Raw genomic sequence first — 20,819 nt, 5'->3', positions numbered from 1 at the left:
TGCCTTACTCTGAGTTAATGGTTATTACATGCTATCAACATAATCACAATGCAGAAAAGACGTTGTTTAGGACATGAGAAAATGGATATATAGGTTCAGTCGAAATCCGTTTTGTTTACTCAAATTGGATATAGAAGGAGCAATATAACGCCGTCTGTTTGCTTAAGAAATAAATCCCCCAAACATTCCGTTTAAATTTATTTGCTGCCGGACAGAGCTCTGGATGACCATATTCCTTCACAAACGTCAGTCCTTGGATTTTTTTTTTCATTTTTCGAATCAGGAATACTATTGCATAGGGTAAAAGAAGTCAAATATGATTGAATACTCAGGCATGTTTTAACAGAGACGTTAATGTTCTCTGTCTTTATTTAAACAAGTATTGTATTTTTAAAGAGGTAATGAGTTGATTGAACATATTTTAGTAGGAGATTTTAATTATTGAATTTTCTTAGAAAATATTGTATATTAAATATTTTTTCAGTTCAGGGAAAAATGTGAACCACACAGTGCTTAAGCCTGGATTAGTTAATGTTACCACAACGACGGAGATTTGTTGTCCAGGCTTCTTTGAAAAAAGAAAAGGGAAATGTAAAAGTAAGCTTTTCAATTTACTTACTGCTCCGTTTATGTCTGGAATATTATAATGTGTAGACAAAAGTCATAATTACGTTTTTTCCTTATTTATCTTATATATATCAGTGAAAAATATTTTTGAATTCCTTTTCATCCACTAGGTAGGACCAATTTCCCCGGTGTTTGTTTCACCAAAATGAATTGATGTGTATCTGACAGACTTCCTTTACCGATTTACTTCCGACAGATTTTGGTTGTTGTTATACATGTCATTCTTATTTTATATAAGGAAATATACTCTGAAGTTTGACCGAACCTTAAAAATTGCATGTTATAAGCTATCTTTAGTGGTTTATAAGTTGTTTCAATTCAGATATATGAATTACGTAGGTGTTGATATAAACTCTCAACTACCCACATAGAGCTGTGATATTGTTAATTTTAGTAAAGATTTAACGACTTTTTTCAATTGCAATAAATTCAGGGGAAATTGGTCCAATTCCTTTTCAAAAATAATCTGAGTATATTTTAGTTTCTAATGATTAACCTCACATACATTTGTTTAATATTCCAGGTTACGTGATTTGGTTGTAAAATTTAATTTTGATTTATTATTATAATTACATTTGTAATAAAATCTACTGATATAAAAATAAGTCAGGTAACGTTGTGTTGTGTCAGATTCCAAAAGCTTGTGAATTAATAAAATCACAAGAATTAAACATTATGTCCCAGTTTGCAACCGGTCAGTTTACAGTAAATTGATAAAGATCTAAAAAAAAAATCGGCTAAGATAAGAGAGTATGTTTTTGAAAATTACCGAAAGGAATTAATTTTTCTCCACATTCCGTTTGTAAATTGTGCGATTTATGCAACGTTTTTTTTTGTGTGTATCTAGTGTATTGTGAACTTTTTAGCCAACTTCTTCTGTAAAATGTACTTCAATAATGTAAGAGTTCTCCTTTAAGTGATTTTTTAAAGGCAGTGCTTTAATGCCTTTCTAGTTGCCGGGTTAATCCTTCCTTCCGCGATATCCAACTTATCTACGTGGGGGGTCATTAGGCTCCAAGTAGATCCGGAAATGTTGAATTCTCTCCTCTTCTTATTGCGATATAAAATGTTTTTTGTTTCATTTCATTTACATTGGGAAATAGAGAAACGATCATTGTGTTTTTTTAGTTTTAAAAACTTTTGATATATTAGTATTTTGCATTATAAGCAGTCAACCGATTGACAAACTAGAATTATTTGAATTCCGTGTGGAAAGAGCTCGGGTTAATTTCGAGTGTTATCTGCAATCTAGATGTTTATAAATCATTTCAGTCGTTGATATAATAATTAATGGTCGACTGAACATGAATTATAATATACAATTTAAAGCGTATTTCTGTTTATGCACGTGAACCCGTCTAACGTTATTGTAATTTCGCAGTTATATAAAGTAGCAAATTATCGTTCCTGAATAGGTGGCGCCATTGTAGCGGATCCTGTTCCTCTACTTCCGGTTTCTGCACTGTGCAACTATTTCAGTTATATTTTTAATTAACGATGCCAAGTACTTGTTGTTGTGTACCTGGATGTCATTTAAGAGGAGGACATGCATTTCCAAATGACTTAAAAAGAAGGAAAAGTTGGATCAACGCCATGGCCCATACGCAGATTGGACGAGAACACGATGATATCGTGGAGTCCATCTCAATCAGCTGTTGTTTGCAAGGCACGTTTTACTGAAAAAGACTACGTGCAGGAAACTATTCATGGTAAAACTCTATTTTCTTTGTGAAATATATAGTTATATATGTAATCGCCAATAAACCAAAGTCTGTTTACAACCGCAATTATCGTTTTAGAATAAAAGGGGGTGGGTAATTCAAGACGTCATAATTTTTTGGATTACGATTCAATGTGATCTGTTTGAGATTTTTTGGTGATTGCTACAATTATAATGATTTCTTACAAGAGGTATATCATACTGAGAATTATTTTAGCAGTAATTATGCTAATGTAGTAATCATGGTAATGACAGGAATGCATAAACTTTCTTGAAAAATATCAATGACAATGTTAACAGGAACAAAACAATGACATGCTCTCATCTATATTATAGTTATTTAGGTACAAACAATGTACGTTTGTTGCATAAGTCTCTCATTGTTTGTCCTTTGGATTTACATAACATACATTGAATCAGGCAAACATAGTTTTATCCAGATTGTAATGAATAAATCTAGTTAATATTTCGCCAGGTAGTACAAAGTATACATTGCTAATGGAAGTTCATTTAATTAAGTCTCCCAAACGAAGTTTGGGAAGACTTATTGTTTTTGCTCAGTTCTTCTTCTTCTTCTGCCGCTTTTAAATTTGAACTTGTCCGCACCCGTTCTCCAAAACTGCTTGTCAGATTAACTTAGGGTTTCACAATATGTTACACTAATATGTCTAGTGGTGCAATCAGGGTTTTGTTTGTGCAATGGGGTTTATAAAGGGGTACTTTGAGGGGCAAAAAGAAAAGAGGGTTTTACTATAGAACCCTATGGGATTTTATTTTTTTAAATTTTCAAATGATTATAAATTGAAAACCGTTTGTGATAGACACAATCTTTTTAATTGAAAATGTTCTAAATGATAAAGCCCATTAAATGAAATACAGGATTAGTCCCCAGGGGTCACCCCCACCCCCTGCCATTTAAGAAAGTTCTAATACCTTGTAAGTGGTCAAGATCCCCACCCCTAAACCATATATATTTTGGTTTGTTATGCTAAGATGGTTTGAATGATATACAGGATTAGTCCCCAGGGGTCATCCCGACCCCCTGCCATTTGAGAAAGTTCTAATATCTTGTAAATGGTCGAGATCCCCACCCCTAAACCATATATATTCTGGTTTGTCATGATAAAGCACATCAAATGTAATACAGGGTTAGTCCCCAGGGGTCACCCCCCACCCCCTGCCATTTAAGAAAGTTCTAATATCTTCTAAGTGGTCAAGATCCCCACCCCTAAACCATATATATTATGGTTTCTCATGCGAAGATGGTTTGAATGATAAACAGTGTTAGTCCCCAGGGGTCATCCCGACCCCCTGCCATTTGGGAAAGTTCTAATATCTGGTAAATGGTTGAGATCCCCACCCCTAAACCATATATATTCCTATTTGTCATGTCTCGAACATTTGAATGACGTATATGGTCAGTCCCCAGGGGTTCCCCCCACCCCCAATGTTCTAATATCTTGTAAATGGTTGAGATCCCCACCCCTAAACCATATATATTCCTGTTCGTCATGTAATGAACATTTGAATGACGTATAGGGCCAGTCCCCAGGGGTTCCTCCCCACCCCTAATATTCTAGTATCTTGTAAATGGTCGAGATCCCCACCCCTAAACCATATATATTCTGGTTTGTCATGCCAAGATGATTTGAATGATATACAAGGTTAGTCCCCAGGCATCACTCATTCATATAACTTTACTGGACCAAACCAATTTTCACTGGACGTTGCCCAATGTCAGGCGACCCTGGGAATTACGAATTATGGGAGCTTCGTTTGGGAGACTTTGTAACAGCATCCTGTTACAATCATTTCTTGTTATAAAAAAACTAATGTTTTATAACCTATTTCAGGGCGCAAACCCACCATACAGAGACTTAAGTCTACTGCCATTCCCAGCCTATTTTCCTGGACCAAGCAAGAGACTGAATCGTCCGCAAAAAGAAAAATCAGGGCAGTTTCCTGTGAAAACAAAAGAACTAAACTTGATGAATATTGTAGTAGAAATCTAGAGGAAAGTTTTGATTGTAAAGTTGGTTTTCCTGAAGAAGTCATTCATACTGCAGAAAGGATTTATGACTGTCCACCACCAACTGCCGAGCTAATGTTGAGCTTCACAGATGGAATTATGCAAACACCATCAATGCCTATGTTTTCAGCAGAGAATTTTGAAATGAAGACACGTGACACAGCCATGCATTTTTATACCGGTTTAGAGTTGTATACTAAATTTTTATTTGTTTTGACCACACTTGGTCCAGCAGCACATTGTTTGAGATACATATATTTTCAAATTGATAGGGTGTCAGTTGAAAATCAGTTTTTTTATGACTTTGATGAAATTGAGGCATCATACAACCAACTTTGAACTGTCTAGATTCTAGATTGAATCTAGTGTTAAGAGTATTGTGTATACATGGATTGTTTTTATGTCTAAACAGTGGTGTGAGGCTAACACTTGGCCATCTAGTGGTTTAGTCAGGTATTTTTCACCATCCAACTTCAAATTAAAGTTTCCTACAACTTGGATTATTATTGACAGCACAGAATATCCTAAAATAAAACCTAAAGCTCCTAGAGCTCAGGCAACCTTTTCATCAAATAAAAACAGAAACACTGAAAATTCTTGAATGTTCGACACCTGGTGGTTTAGTCAACTATGTCTCTATGTCACATAGAGCGAATTATTGGACTTGGCAAAACATACAAAATTCTAATAAATCCTATGAATGGAACTGAAACAAAACTTTCATCTGAAATAACATTTAGTTGTTTTATGTTGTGTAATTTTAGAACTTGTATTTTGCCAAAGGATGCATAAATAAAAGTGACGCAATGAATTTTGTTCTGATATATATATATTTACAATTACATGCACATGTAAATTGTAATGCATATAAAAATAAGGAGATGTGGTATGATATTCAGTGAGTTTATCAAACTAAAGTGCATAAGAAATGGGTTTAAGCAGTTACAGGTGTTACTGTCACCGTACAATCTCCAACAATGAGAAAAACTCGTACCCTGTAAAAAATTTCAGAGATCTTACAACTAAGTTTTGTGTTCTCACCTTGACTTTGGTGAATTTTTTATATCTGTTGATGTAAATATAAAAAAGAAGATGTGGTATGATTGCCAATGAGACAACTCTCCACACATGCACAAGAGACCAAATGACACAGAAATTAACAGCTATAGGTCACAGTACGGCCTTCAACAATGAGCAAAGCCCATACCGCACAGTCAGCTATAAAAGGCCCAGAAATGACAGTGTAAAACAATTCAAACAAGAAAACTAACGGCCTATTTTATGTAAAAAAATGAACAAATATAACAAATATGCAACACATAAACAAACGACAACCACTGAATTACACTTTTATAGGCTCCTGACTTGGGACAGGCACATACATGTACATACAGAATGTGGCGGGCTTAAACATGTTAGCGGGATCCCAACCCTCCCCCTAACCTGGGACAGTGGTGTAACAGTACAATATAAGAAAGAACTATAAAAATCAGTTGAAAGAGGCTAAACTCATCAGATGGATAAATACAAATACAAGTGGACGTGGTCGGGTAGTTGTACATCCAAACAACAAAAAGACACTAAGTACAGATCTGAGAGTACTCGCAGTTACTGACAGCTAGTTCAAAGCCACTAACAACTGATAAAAAAATCTTGCATCTAAGACTAAATTATCAATCCGTAAGCTCCCTTTAGAATTTTATAAATTTTAGATTTTACATTTTCTGAGTTATGGGGTTTTATTCATTAAAAAAGGGGGGATTTTCCAGTTTTTGGACAACAACTCAAAAATGCTTTAAGCAGTTCACATGAAACTTTGGTGAATTATTTATAGCTATTGATGTAATCTCCCTATTGATTTTCATAAATTTCAAATATGACATTGAGAAGAAATTGAACTTTATTTGTTTATGTCTGGCAACAGATTTATTAAGTATTGCACAACAGCACAGTGTATTGCACAACAGCAAGAAATCTTTAATTGAATATAAATTCAATTCATATAACCGATTTCAAGTTCATTGACTACATTTATTCAGAAACTATAATATGTCAAATATTTAATTACAATCCAAATTCAGACCTGTATCAAGCTTGAATATTGTGTCCATTTTTGCCCCAGCTGTTCAGGGTACCGTAGTACCTCTGCGGGTGTATCCAGCTGCGCTCAGCGAATCAGTTTATTTCTTAATTAAGAACTCCTTTTTTCATTCATAAATTACTTTATGCTTGGAAATATAATTTTGCTTGGAGTTGAAAGAGTTGACATGTTGCAATGTACATTTACTCTACATAGTTCTATGGTACCAAATCAAAAGTTTATATAAAGAAAGAAGTCAAAGGTTTCCCATCATAGTTTAGTTACATACATTTTTTTTGTACCTGAGGTCGTTGAATATAGATCATTATATAAATAAGGAGATGTGTTATGATTGCCAATGAAAAAACTAAGGATTTTCTTATCCAAGGAATAGATTACCTTAGCCGTATTTGGCACAACTTTTTGGAATTTTGGGTCCTCAATGCTCTTCAACTTTGTACTTGTTTGGCTTTGTTACTATTTTGATCTGAACGTCACTGATGAGTCTTATGTAGACGAAACACACGTCTGGGGTATTAAATTATAATCCTGGTACCTTTGATAACTAATTTGACTATAAACATAGATAAAAAAGGTATAAACTGGACATAATGCACTAGTTCATAAACAAGTGAGAACAATCGCCTTCATATAGTGCTCAGAATATGACATTCATAAAACTTGTTCAATATCATTAGAGAACTCTAAATCTTAAATACTGAAAGCCACCTCTGATAAGTACACTGTACTATGCAAGATAATGATATAACTGGACTTAAAATACACACAACCTGTAATTAACTGCCTTTACAGCGCTTTCGTGCTTTGATTGTGTTATGAGGACATGGTTCGCACAGGAAACACTAAACAATGCCACAGTCAAGACATCTAGGATGCCGTTGACAGCGTGTGATTTAGTACAAGTTGTATTCTTAAATAAACAGTTTTCCGTTATGTATGATATATCATTTGTTTTGTTTGCCTTTTAGGGATGAACAATGGATTTACATAACTTTACTTGTACGAAGAATAAATAAAAGTTGAATGCTTGAGGAGGTTAATAATGAAAGTTGCTTTCATCGTAGTCTTTTAATGTATGTGTAATTTAGTAAACATACGCTACAATGATACAAATCATATACACTGTCGTTGTACAAGTAATTATGAAAATGAAGTAAAATTCACTTGAATAAGTAGATAAGATGAAACGAAAAACATTTTCTAAGTTATCATGATTTGTTCTTTATCCTCGAGACGATTCAACAGCGTGCCAAGCGTTTAGATGAAACCGTTTATTTTCTTCAATAGGATTATTATTTGCCCCTACACGGATTTTAAATCATACTTATACCAACCTTCGTTAATTTCGCCTTATATATTATCGGCAGTTGGAAGGTTGATCTCTAATAAATCAAGATATTATCCTAACCTCAATTTTCTGTAAGAAAAGAAGGATCTTATGTACGATTAACATAGTGTAACGTAGAAATAAAGATAACTTTTAAGTATAAGGAAATTACATCTAGTCAGCGTTTCCATTTTTCCTTTTTTGTTTTGTTTTGTTTTGTTTTGTTTTCCTTTTTTTGTGTTTTTTTTTTCGAAAACCAAAGTAAATAGAGGGAAACTGAAAATAAACAAAAATGATAAGCAAACATGAGATCTACAAATGAGTTACTATTCAGCATTGGCGAACTAATCTATCGACTCCTTTGGAGATATTGTCCTTGAATATTTTTACCCATTTATGTTTTCTTCTTCTTCGGAAACAATAGTGAATAGAGAGAAACTGATAAAAAGAAAAAAATAAGCAAAATAAGATTTACAAATGAGTTTTCAAAATCACCAGTCTTACATTTGTGTTATACATTTTGTCATGCAAGGACTTTTTAAAGCTTACTATATGGTATGGGGTTTGAAGACCATATTGTCAGTTGACTCAGTGCTCTATAGTTGTTTTCATCCTTGTCGTTTGGTTACTGGTGGATAGTTGTTCATAGGTATCATACCACATCTCCTTATATTTCACACTGGTGGAACTCATTCAAGACGGAGACACTGAAGAGATATCATACATTTTTATTATACGCAGACGATTCAGTTTATAAAGAATGTTTTATGACGACTCTGTTATTATCTTTACAAACATATACTTATAGGATGTCGCAACAATACATATGGTCTAGATTGTCAGAATAAATGTAATTGCACAGACGTCCAAAAGTGTGACCACAGAACTAGAGAATGCAAGAAATGCAAAAGGAAGTGTGAAGATGATGACGGAGGAGATGATGATGATGATGATGATAAGTCCACGGTATCAACCCACGGTAGCGATCTTTTTCATTAAGTTTTTACTGACTCAATGTTTACATATCTTTATTATGATATTCCCTTATCTTGAGTGTTCTGTTTTTTCTATCTTGTTTATTATATTTTTAAACTTTATTTAGCAGAATGACTGTAACACCCAATGTCATTGCATCACGTACACAATTGTCAAAATGAAACTTAAAAAAGTATGCAGCAGATTTATAAATATATCGAAGAAGTTTAACTGATAATTTATTAATAACTATTTCATTCTTTTGAAAATACACGTATTACAATTTTCAAAGGGTGAAGTGAAACCTATAGTTAGTCATCATTGCATTTTCATTAGTCGATGTTGTACTTATTAAGGATGTACTTAGGTGAGGGTTTGGATTTTTTGTCAGATGTTCTGACTCCTTGTTTGTTTTCCTACGATACAGGTGTTTGCCCCATAACACGCATTTTTCTTTTCATATAAGACTTCAATAGCTCATAAAAGGTCATTAGCAAAAATTTAAGCAGATTCTAGATTTCTTTTCCTTCGATTGAGACCCAAATACTATCAATGCAAATATAATTTAAAAGTCCGCGTCAGCCTTTTCCCGCCATTTACAAAAAATTAAATATTTCGAAAAGGATTTTTTTAATTGCACCTAAGTACATCCTTAACACCCAAATATGTATAAATGTATTAAAATAAAATTACCTCTGCAGACTATAGTACAACACCAAGACCACAGTCAACAGTGAAGAGTTCTGCACCTTCAACAGTTATAGGTGCAACTGAAGCTGACAATGGAACTCAATACAGTACGTAATAAAACAGTTTGTCTTAAAAGGGAAGAGGACACTTGGCTCTATCTTAACTTACATTATGAATAAACAAGATATGTTCAGTATAAAACAATTGCATGTTTCAAACGATTTTTTCAGTTGCTAGGAATAACCAGTTTTTCCTTCGGCATAAGGTATGAAAGGAGAAAACTGGGACCTGAGTCGCAATGTGTTCTCCACACATGTATAAAACCCTTACCATGTTGCATAAGAATTGAACCAACCTGGACACCAAGGATTATTTTTCACATCACTTTTTATTTTTATTTTATATTTGTGTTTCCAATAACAGAAAAATAGAGGGCCATTGATACCAATGGGAAGTTTATGTCCGTAAAATATCGAACAGTTTACCAAACAATGGAACTAAACTGAATACATGCATGTTAATCACTTTACATCACCTATAATTGTCCATGTCCAAATTTGTATCTTGATCAGATTTACATCACTATTGTCCACTTTAAACATTTGATTAGAAAGTTTGTATTTTGATAATGTAACCAGTTATTCGAAAGTACAATTCATTGTATAAAATGGTAAGATTTCCTAAGATTGTTTTATGAATGTGTGACTGTTAGATAGCAAAAATGGTATTTTAAGTCTTTCCGTTTTTTTTATTTAATTCAGATATAACTACAGTCCATCCTTGTGACATATGTGAACAGTTTGGAAACTGTTCGAATGAACCCGGCTGCGCTTTAGTACCAGCAGGACATGGTACGTAAACTATTAATACAAAAATAGAAATAAGCGGTCCGATTGCCAATGAGATTCGTCTGAGGCCTTCGGAAGAGGACGTATACATCTTTAGGTCACCAAACGGTCTGCAATAATGAACAAACCATTAGCCAATGACAGCTTCTGAAGTACAGGGTCCTGACTTTGGTAAGGCACACACATACAGTGGCGGGGTTTAACATATTTGGGAACGTTCACCCCTCCCTAAACATGAAACAGTATTGTAAGAACACAACATAACACACTGTTAAAATAAGTTGAGAGAGTCATGTATCAAATTGAATTTACGAAGGTACTTTGCAGATTACCAATCAGTATCTCATAAAATCTATAAGTTATACAGTGTAATAACATTCCCAATTAAAAAGTATATTTGAGTAAAATGACGAAATAATTTGGTAAATAGAATGACGATATCATAGAGAGAATTACATTTTTTTAGAAATACTATTTTCGAGATCTGATCTTAGGGGAAGGGAAACTTTATTTAAATTTTTGAAACTCCGAGAATTCTGATAGTCATATGAAGTTGTCTCATTGGAAATCATACTGTTTATGGTGTAAACATTAATTTAAATACAAATACACACGTGCACTCGTCTAAATACGATTTTTCTAGGTCGTTTTGATTTCATGTTATTGATATATGATTTAAATATATGATAAGCAAGTCTCAAAGGGTACTAAATCCCCAAAACAAAGTAAGATCATAAACAAATATTAAATATTTCGGATAACTAATATCCTTCATCAGTAAGATGTCAAATGATTCTTATCTTGACATGTGGTAGTCAAACTGAAATAATGATCTTGATCGTTATACAAATTATCACGTATCAATACGCTGTTTAATTTTTTAAATATTGATGTTTGGGAGGAGGTATAAATTCCTTAAAACTGTGGGAGTCCTGTACTGAAGCCTAAGTTACAGGAAACAAGTGATAGTAGGGACTCATTCTATGTTTTTTCATTAATGCCCTCTGGGGTAACTGTCCTTAACTTTCTTATCCAAAAACTTTCCCGAGCAAGTCTGTCGACCCTTGAACAACCCTCGTTGTGGTCTATGATAGTGATGATAAGGTTTTTGAGATCAGATTGGGCTTCCCCAGGTGGTCTCAAATGACTACTTACGGGGAGGTCGTTCATGCGTATTTTGAAATGCTGTTCTGTCTCGCCAACATACTGCATGCCACATCGACACTGAAGAAGGTATACAACAATCTGGGTATTGCAAGTTACATTGCAATATATAGTGTTTACGGACCCAGTGAAGTGGCAAGTAAATGTTTGAGTATTCAGTATTTGTTGGCAAGTTAGACATCGTCTGTTACCGCACGACTTGCACCGATATATATATGTATAATCGTTTTTATATAATACTCTTTGCGAAAATGATTTTGTGTGGGAAGATTAGTCAACGTAGGAGTTTTTCACACTGACTGCCTTGTTTCACTTTTAAATGTTGTCATTCTTTTCTGAACCTTGCTGCTTGACGTTGTAATCTGTTGCTGCATTTTCTACTATTGAACGCACTAGTAAAGAATGCGGGACAACTCGGCCCGGAGACAAGTCGGACCGAGTCCAATCGGACCGACTAATAAGACAACTCGGACCGTCTATGAAGACAATTTGGACCGTCAATAAGTCAACCACGACCGTCCATAATGACAATTCAGACAACGTATTAAAAGAGGATTTGAACTATATAAATGATTATAAATTATTAAATGTTATATTTTACATGACAATATCATTTCGGCATGCTGCTGAAGTTGTAAAACATGATAAAAATACTGTATAATGTGAATACAAATTTCTACATGTCTTTTTCAATTTATTAATTTAATTTGCAAAACAAGATAAAAAAAAATTGGTTAAATGTGAATACAAATTTTTACTTGTGTTTATCAATTTATTATAAAACTTAACTGAGGCAAAACAAAGTCTAGGTTGAATTTTTTTTATTTATTTTTTGAATTCTTTATTAATTATTTTAACGTCAACTGGGACCCTAAATAATGCCAACTATAACGAAGTATAAGTATTTATCTTATGTGAATGACATACTTGTTTTGATTTATTGTACCTCTTAGGTTTTACTTAGTGCTTAAATTATCTGTTTTTATGTAAATAATGCACTTGCTAATTGATAAAATAAAGATATGTATGTATATATTATAGTTATAGTCTTTTGGAAATTGGAGTATGCTTGGACTAATTCTACAATACTTGAGGATATATTAAACAAAACAAAACAAAAAAAAGAGAATCTACCAAAACATTACAAACATTATTTACTAACACAGCTTTCAAACAACAGAAATAAAAAAAATCTAGAGAACATCACTCAATTGTATTTTTAGATGTCTAGACGGCCTTCTTAGACGGTCCGAATTGTCTTTTTTGTTATTTATATACTCAAAATCGGCATCAAAACTTTATTAGAAACTTCCCATCAGACACAGTCTTTTCATTAAATCATTTATTTCGTCAAAACTCTAATTTTATACTTAGTCTGGGTTGTCATTATAGACGGTCCGAGTTGTCTTCATAAACGGTCCGAGTTGTCTTTTTTGTAGACGGTCCGAGTTGTCTCCTGGCCGACTTGTCTCGCACCCCTGGTAAAATGCAAGCAGTTTTCTTACACTCCAGTGGGCAGCACCTTATGCTCCTTCCTAGAAAACCTTGAGTTTGCCTTTTTTGCAACATTTGTTATGTGTGTGGTTCACTTCAGATCTTCTGTTATTTGAACTCTTAGTCATGGGTTGTTTTGGACTTGTTGGATGATTTGAGTGTATAAAATATCTGGCTATTGTTTTTAATGCGTAAGATGTAACATTGTTTTGCATTCTTCTAGGTTCGCTAGATCTTAATGCAATAGTTTGTGGTCTTTTTCTGTTTTGATGGTCTAAACAGTAAACCGTCATCAGCGAACAGTCATACTTAAGATATTACAGTGTCCCGGAGGTCATTTATTTGACATAAGAATAACGGACAATATACAGTTCCATTAAGGATTGCTATGTCAGTTTGAAGGCTGGCGTCGAATGTGTTCATGAAGTCATGTCGGGTGACTAGCAATTGTGTTTCGCACGAATAGCCAGATCTGAATCCATGAATGAGCTATGCTAATACTCTATGCATTTTAAGATGTTTTGAGATGTGCTTGCACATTACATGTTCTAGTAGTGTGCAAGGTACCAATGTCAATGAGACTGGTCTGTAACTGTCGGCAGCGCGTTCTCTCCCTTCTTGAATACACACGAAATGAGTCTTCAGTCTTCAGATAATATTCCAGCGTATATTGATGTTTGGAAGATAGCAGTTAGGCCTGGTGATATTTCTGTTGCACATTCTTTCAGAGTTTTGTTTGGTATACCCTCTGGTCCAGATGCTTTAGATGGATTTACATCTTTAAGTTGTTTTCACAACCTTTTGATGGTATTTGTTGTTGAAGTATAGATTCGTTTATGTATTTCGTTGTTTTGGGTTTTGATGTTAAAAGGTCAATTGTGAATACTTATCTAAATTGTTGGATTAATATTTCCGTATTCTATTTGTTGTCAACTGATCAATTTCCCTTTGGTTATTAATGGTTTTTAAAGGTGATGAATCGATGTTATCAGCTTTTCTGGATTTGGTGTACTTCCAAAATAGCTTAGTGTTGTTTGATTCAAGGCCTTTGATGATGGTATCATTGATGTACGAGTATTCTACTTTTCTGACTTACCTTTTTACTTCTTTTTGGAATTGTTTATAGTTTGTTCCTTTTTTAGTTCGCTTAACTTGTTGGTGTAGCCTTTATTTATTATTTTTGTGGCTTATCCAGGTTAGGTTATTCTTGGAGCGGATTTCTTTATATGGTATATTTTTGCCCATACTTTGTAAATCTTCTCTCTTGAAGGTGTCGCTCATGTCTTGTACATTTATATATGTTTTCTACATCTGTCTTATTTTTGTTGATGTTGCTTCGTAGCTAATTATGCTAATGTCCCTTTCAGACATCAATAATTTTGTCAAACTTTCGCATAATACATGTGTAATATTAATTGCATGCTAAACGCTGGATTCTACGGAACCCTTTACGATTAAAAAAAATGCATTGTATACATATGAAAGAATAAATGCTTACTATGTTTAAAATAACCTGTTTTGAAACTAATTCAAGTGTGTTATTCTTTTCAGGAAGTAAGGTTAAAGAAGGCTTAGGAAAGGGTCATACAATATTAATTGCCGTTGTTCTGTCTTTAGCCATACTTACAATTCTATTAATTACCTGTATTGTCTTAAGAGAAAGGTGAGTAAATATTTTCGGATAACTATAGTAATAGATTTAAATACACACATACATACATTATATGAAACAATAATTACTACTACAGATTAAAAGAATTCAAAACAATTAGTATATCCTAATGTAACAAATAATATTTTGTCATATTTAAGTTGTCTGAAAAAGTGTAAATTTATTCTATCCATTCTTTTCATTTCGGCAGACCGAGTTCAGATTTGTTTGTTTGAAGTCAAATCTGTTGATATTCGTTTAATAAAGAAGCTATATGTCATATCATGCTTATAGACTGAACATTTTGTACCTAGGTCAAAGCAGAAGATAAAGAGTTTCGTCAATGATAAAAGAGAGGCGAAAGATACCAGAGGGACATTCATACTCATAAATTGAAAATAAACTGAAAACGCCATGTTAAAAAAGAAAAAGAAAAACAATAGTTCACAAAACATAACATTGAAAACTAAAGACTAAGCAACGGGAACCCAACCAAAAACTGGGGATGATCATAGGTGCTCCGGAAGGGTAAGCAGATCCTGCTCCACATGTGGCACTCGTCGTGTTGCTCATGTTAGTACAAACCCTGTAATAAGTCTAATGCGGTAGGTCACATTCGTGAAAAGGGGAACGAGATTGTAGTTACGGCATAAGGAACATATCCGCTATCATCTGAGAAACGGATATTCCATAACGTCAACCAACTCGTGATGGTGTCCTTAAAATTTACGAGGGGATGATTTCAATTTCACCATTTGGAACACTTGGTTTAATAGCTTCCTTGTGAGCAGCAACCCTACTGTGAGCAGTATTGTAAACATACATTACCAACCTTAAGTTGCAAGTCCCTGAGTAAAAGTCTACCATAGACAGATTTTTCAGTTTCATTTAGAATTTATTTGTTTTCGACTTTCTAGGGTACACAATGTTATTATATACTAATGTATTTGCCTTCACTGATTTGAATGATGTTTCTCTTTTGGTCGTTTTGTGGTTTTTATACGACCGCAAAAAAATTTTGTGGTCGTATATTGGTATGACGTTGGCGTCGTCGTCGTCGTCGTCGTCGTCGTCCGGCGTCGTTTTCGTCGTCGTCGTCGTCCGGCGTCGTCGTCCGAATACACATTGGTTTTCGCACTCTAACTTTAGTTTAAGTGAATGGATCTTTTTGAAATTTGACCATAAGGTTAAATACCACAAAAGGAAGGTTGGGATTGATTTTGGGGGTTATGGTACCAACAGTTAAGGAATTAGGGGCCAAAAAGGGGCCAAAAATAAGCATTTTCTAGTTTCCAGACAATAACTGTGCAACGGTGTATGGATCTCTCTGAAATTATACTACAAGTTTCCATACCACAAAGGGATGGTAAGGATTTGCATTGGGGGGTTATGGCTCAAACCGTTTAGGAATTAGGGGCAAAAAAGGGGGAAAAACAATGTTGTCCTGGTTAATGGACAAATACTTTAGTACAAAACATAATTTAAAGCAGTGTAAGGGAGATAAATCAAATACATCATTGAAATTATCTCCCTTACACTGCTTTTAAATTATGTATAAAGTAATGGTTAATGAACAATAAAGATAATTTAAAACAGTGTAAGGGAGGTAATCCAAATACAACGTTTTAGTTACTTCCCTTACACTGCTTTTAAATTATGTTTAAAGAAATGCATATTTATAAAGGAAGACCAGTAAAAATATCTGCAAATGTTGCATCTTTTTTTCTTTTACAAAAAAATCCATATGAAAGATTTGACACTATATTTTTAATTCTATTATAAAATAGATTAAGTTAGCACTATGGTAAATTTAAATGGGTAATTATGGTTGCCAACTCCATTGGAAATTTGAATTGAGATTATGACTATATCTTGAGGGAAAGAATTTTTTGGGGGAAAAAAGGTGGGGGGGGGGGATAAAAAGAAATTGTGGGGGGTCAATTTTTTCTCATTTCAGATTTCAGAAATTAAAAAGAATTATTCTTCAAATATTTTTTTTTTTTCAAATTTCAAATATTGAAAAATTTCAAGAAGTAATCTTTAATTGCACAGTATGGCGCATTAGATTTGTAAAATCTTTGATCACATTTATTTATTTGTTATGCCGAATCTAACAGTGTATTTAGATTTTTAATTTTGGGTCCAGTTTTCAAATTGGTCTACATTAAGGTCCAAAGGGTCCAAAATTAAACTTTGTTTGATTTTAGCAAAAATTGAATATATGAGGTTCTTTGATATGCTGAATCTAAACATGTATTTAGATTTTTGATTTTTGGCCCAGTTTTCAAGTTGGTCCAAATTGGGGTCCAAAATTAAACTTTGTTTGATTTCAACAAAAATTGAATATATGGGGTTCTTTGATATGCTGAATCTAACCATGTATTTAGATTTTTTATTTGTGGACCCCGTTATCAAATTGGTTCATATTGAGGTCAAAAGGGTCCAAAATTAAACTTTGTTTGATTTCATCTAAAATTGAATTATTGGGGTTCTTTGATATTCCAAATCTAACCGTGTATTTAGATTTTTAATTTTGGGTCCTGTTTTTTAATTTGGTCTACATTAAGGTCCAAAGGGTCCAAAATTAAGCTTAGTTTGATTTTAACAAAAATTGAATTCTTGGGGTTCTTTGATATGCCGAATCTAAACATGTGTTTAGATTTTTGATTATGGGCCCAGTTTTCAAGTTGGTCCAAGATAGGGTCCAGTATTTAAACTTTGTTTGATTTCAACAAAAATTGAATATATGGGGTTCTTTGATATGCTGAATCTAAACATGTATTTAGATTTTTGATTATGGGCCCAGTTTTCAAGTTGGTCCAAATTGGGGTCCAAAATTAAACTTTGTTTGATTTCCACAAAAATTGAATATATTAGGTTCTTTGATATGCTGAATCTAACCATGTATTTAGATTTTTTTATTTGTGGGCCCCCCTATCAAATTGGTTCATATTGAGGTCAAAAGGGTCCAAAATTAAACTTTGTTTGATTTCATCAAAAATTGAATTATTGGGGTTCTTTGATATTCCAAATCTAACCGTGTATTTAGATTTTTAATTTTAGGTCCCGTTTTTTAAATTGGTCTACATTAAGGTCCAAAGGGTCCAAAATTAAACTTAGTTTGATTTTAGCAAAAATTGAATTCTTGGGGTTCTTTGATATGCTGAATCTAAACATGTGTTTAGATTTTTGATTATGGGCCCAGTTTTCAAGTTTGTCCAAGTTGGGGTCCAAAATTAAACTTTTTTTGATTTCAACAAAAATTGAATATATGGGGTTCTTTGATATGCTGAATCTAACCATGAATTTAGATTTTTTATTTGTGGGCCCGCTATCAAATTGGTTCATATTGAGGTCAAAAGGGTCCAAAATTAAACTTTGTTTGATTTCATCAAAAATTGAATTATTGGGGTTCTTTGATATTCCAAATCTAACCGTGTATTTAGATTTTTAATTTTAAGTCCCGTTTTTTAAATTGGTCTACATTAAGGTCCAAAGGGTCCAAAATTAAACTTAGTTTGATTTTAGCAAAAATTGAATTCTTGGGGTTCTTTGATATGCTGAATCTAAACATGTATTTAGATTTTTGATTATGGGCCCAGTTTTCAAGTTTGTCCAAGTTGGGGTCCAAAATTAAACTTTGTTTGATTTTAACAAAAATTGAATATATGGGGTTCTTTGATATGCTGAATCTAACCATGTATTTTGATTTTGGACATTGGACCATAATAGGTAAATTAAAAAAATTCAAGTTCTTAGACCACATTCTTTCTGTGTCAGAAACCTATGCTGTGTCAAATATTTAATAACAATCCAAATTCAGAGCTGTATCAAGCTTGAATGTTGTGTCCATACTTGCCCCAACTGTTCAGGGTTCGACCTCTGCGGTCGTATCAAGCTGCGCCCCAGCGAAGCATTTTATTTGCCATGGCATCGTCTGTTTATTTTCGACTTATGACTTTGAATATTCCTTAGATATCGATCGACTCTATTTTTCAGAGTACGTAATCAATGCAATTAAAAAAAGTTCAATTGTTTAATCATATATTGACTACTTATATTAACATCATTTGCTCCTTTTCAGAAATCACAGAAAACAGAAACAGAAAATAAAAGAATCAGCACTAGGTATAGATATATGACAACTTTTACACAATTATATTATCGGCTTGATTTGTAAAACTGAACAAATATTGTAAATAGAGAATACGAATTTGAGTGGATCAATAATAATAGATGTTCATCTTAACTATGTAAATTATTTCAGTGCTTTTTAACTTTGTAAGGACGTAATAGATGGTGACAATTAGTAGTTCTGATTGATCAGGGGCAACCTATCGTATCTAAACATATATATTAGTCGTACTGGTCAATTTGTAGCACCCTTGATTTGGTTTCAAGCATTCAAAACACATGTAGCCAGTAGTTATATCCATTCACCAATAGTTGTATAACCGTTGTATTATCCATGTTATGGGGATTTTGAGTGATTGATTGATTATACCATTATGGATTATAACATATGTATTGAAGCTCGAAAATTTGCAATAAAAGTAAATGTTTTCTATGTCTATCCAAGTATTATATTTTGCACCCTTATAATACTGTCCCGACATTCATGTTTTCTCTCAATAAATGTTCGGATAAGGAATTATCTGTTGGCAATGCCAATTGTGTACTTGTTTGTAGAATAATTACAATTCATTTTTCCAAACATTTCGCTAGAAATATGACTGTTGACATTATGAATTTAACTTTTGTAGTGATCTTTCTAAGTAAGTTTGATAGTCTTTGTTAATCTTACTAACATATTTTAAGACATGGATTGCTTAGACTTGTCATACTGTTTAGCCACTGGCTGTTTTGGAGACCTGTCTTTAGTTTATTATGTTGTTAGGTTTTTGGCTTATTGATCTATATCCGCAAAGATCATGGATTGTGATGTTTTTTTAATTTAAATTTCAGTTAAATTTTCCAGCTCCGATGAAACAACAGAGTATGTCGATCCAGAACCTGTATATTCTGAAATAAAAGAAGAAGAAATAGGTGTACGAAATGGGAACTGTTATACACCAAACCTTCCAGACATACCTGTCAATCATGAATACTATAAACTGCCAGAAACAGATAAAAACATCGAAACAGATGAGTGTGGGTATCTCAACCCTTACACTGCATTACGATTCGCACGAAGTGAAAGTAATCTGTTCAGGGACAGAGACTTGCGTGATAAAGGAACATATGATGTAACATATTCCTTAGCAAAAGCGATACAAAGGGACGATAACTCAAGTGCCGAGGAGCATGGAGATTTGGATAAACTCATGAATGATTCTAGTCAGAAAGATGAACGGTCCAGTGATGTGCCGGTTTATTTTGTGCTGGAAAAAAATGATAAACAAACTGAATCTCATGATAACCCTGAACGAGAAAAACTTTTGAAACGGGAGTCAAAATCAAGGTCGAGCATTTAATTTAGACAAACACATTATTTAGTGCAATATTTATTGTTAAAATTGCAGTTATATGTCAATATGACGTTGCTTTGAATTCTAAGCTGACAAAGATCAGTCTATATAGTAATTGCATCATTGTTGATCTGTAGTTACTAAGTTTCCGTCATACTGGTACTTATTTATTTAATATATTGAATTGGTATGTTCTCAAGTTAAACTAGAGATACAATTGCTACTTTCCTAGGAAAAGTTTGTTTGAACTATTTTGATGTTTTGTACAGGTCATTTTAGGTAGTTTTGTCTCAACATTTTTGACTTTGTGTATATGTGTATCAAACTTTTTGTGTATTTAACTTCTTAATTGTTAGGCCATGAGCGTATGTCATTTGATTTATTCCTTGATACACTTGTCATGTGCACTAAAAAATTAGAATAACAGTATCTTTAATGTATGAAATGTGTGTACAAACATGTCAATTTGACATGATATACACTAATATTACCTTATATAGCCCTGCTTGTAGATAATTATACTGTTGACCATGTATCAAGCACGTTCCATTTGTATCTGAACAGTTTACATTCTGGTGTTTTGCAATAGTTTTTCAGATTTCCGGGACAAGTTTGCACTTCCGCTGAGTGCAAAAGTTGTCACCTTAATTTTTGGAGTTAAGTCAAATTGAAGTTGATAACTTGGTTGGTATTGGTTCCCTGATATTTGTCCTAAAAAATTTTGG

General features: G+C 33.4%; 2 protein-coding genes across 2 annotated transcripts in view; both read left to right on the top strand.

Moving 5' to 3' along the window:
* The window catches only part of LOC127725149 (uncharacterized), a 32,581-nt gene extending 11,893 nt beyond the window's left edge, over window positions 1-20,688 (top strand). The window contains exons 4-10 of the mRNA XM_052231979.1: window positions 485-597; window positions 8,613-8,783; window positions 9,481-9,576; window positions 10,231-10,320; window positions 14,527-14,638; window positions 18,711-18,754; window positions 19,592-20,688. Coding sequence (XP_052087939.1) covers window positions 485-597; window positions 8,613-8,783; window positions 9,481-9,576; window positions 10,231-10,320; window positions 14,527-14,638; window positions 18,711-18,754; window positions 19,592-20,100 — 1,135 coding nt within the window. The 3' untranslated portion in view covers window positions 20,101-20,688. The remainder of the gene's footprint in view (window positions 1-484; window positions 598-8,612; window positions 8,784-9,480; window positions 9,577-10,230; window positions 10,321-14,526; window positions 14,639-18,710; window positions 18,755-19,591) is intronic.
* Window positions 1,556-5,187, top strand: LOC127725150 (uncharacterized). Its single transcript, XM_052231980.1, has 2 exons — window positions 1,556-2,336; window positions 4,201-5,187. The coding sequence occupies exons 1-2, from the start codon at window positions 2,252-2,254 to the stop codon at window positions 4,713-4,715; spliced, it is 600 nt and encodes a 199-aa protein (XP_052087940.1). The 5' UTR covers window positions 1,556-2,251; the 3' UTR covers window positions 4,716-5,187.
* Window positions 20,689-20,819: the final 131 nt, after the last annotated feature.

This window comes from Mytilus californianus, unplaced genomic scaffold (assembly GCF_021869535.1).
Source record: "Mytilus californianus isolate M0D057914Y unplaced genomic scaffold, xbMytCali1.0.p SCAF_140, whole genome shotgun sequence".
Lineage (NCBI taxonomy): Eukaryota > Metazoa > Mollusca > Bivalvia > Mytilida > Mytilidae > Mytilus > Mytilus californianus.
Note: the sequence above shows the minus strand (reverse complement) of the source record. Positions and strands in the feature narration are given on the sequence as shown.

Excerpts from the sequence above, each read along its gene's own strand:
- LOC127725150 (XM_052231980.1), top strand. The coding sequence starts at position 2,252 with ATGATATCGTGGAGTCCATCTCAATCAGCTGTTGTTTGCAAGGCACGT. Across the intron at positions 2,337-4,200 it reads CGTGCAGGAAACTATTCATG|GGCGCAAACCCACCATACAG; the intron begins GTAAAACTCTAT and ends AACCTATTTCAG.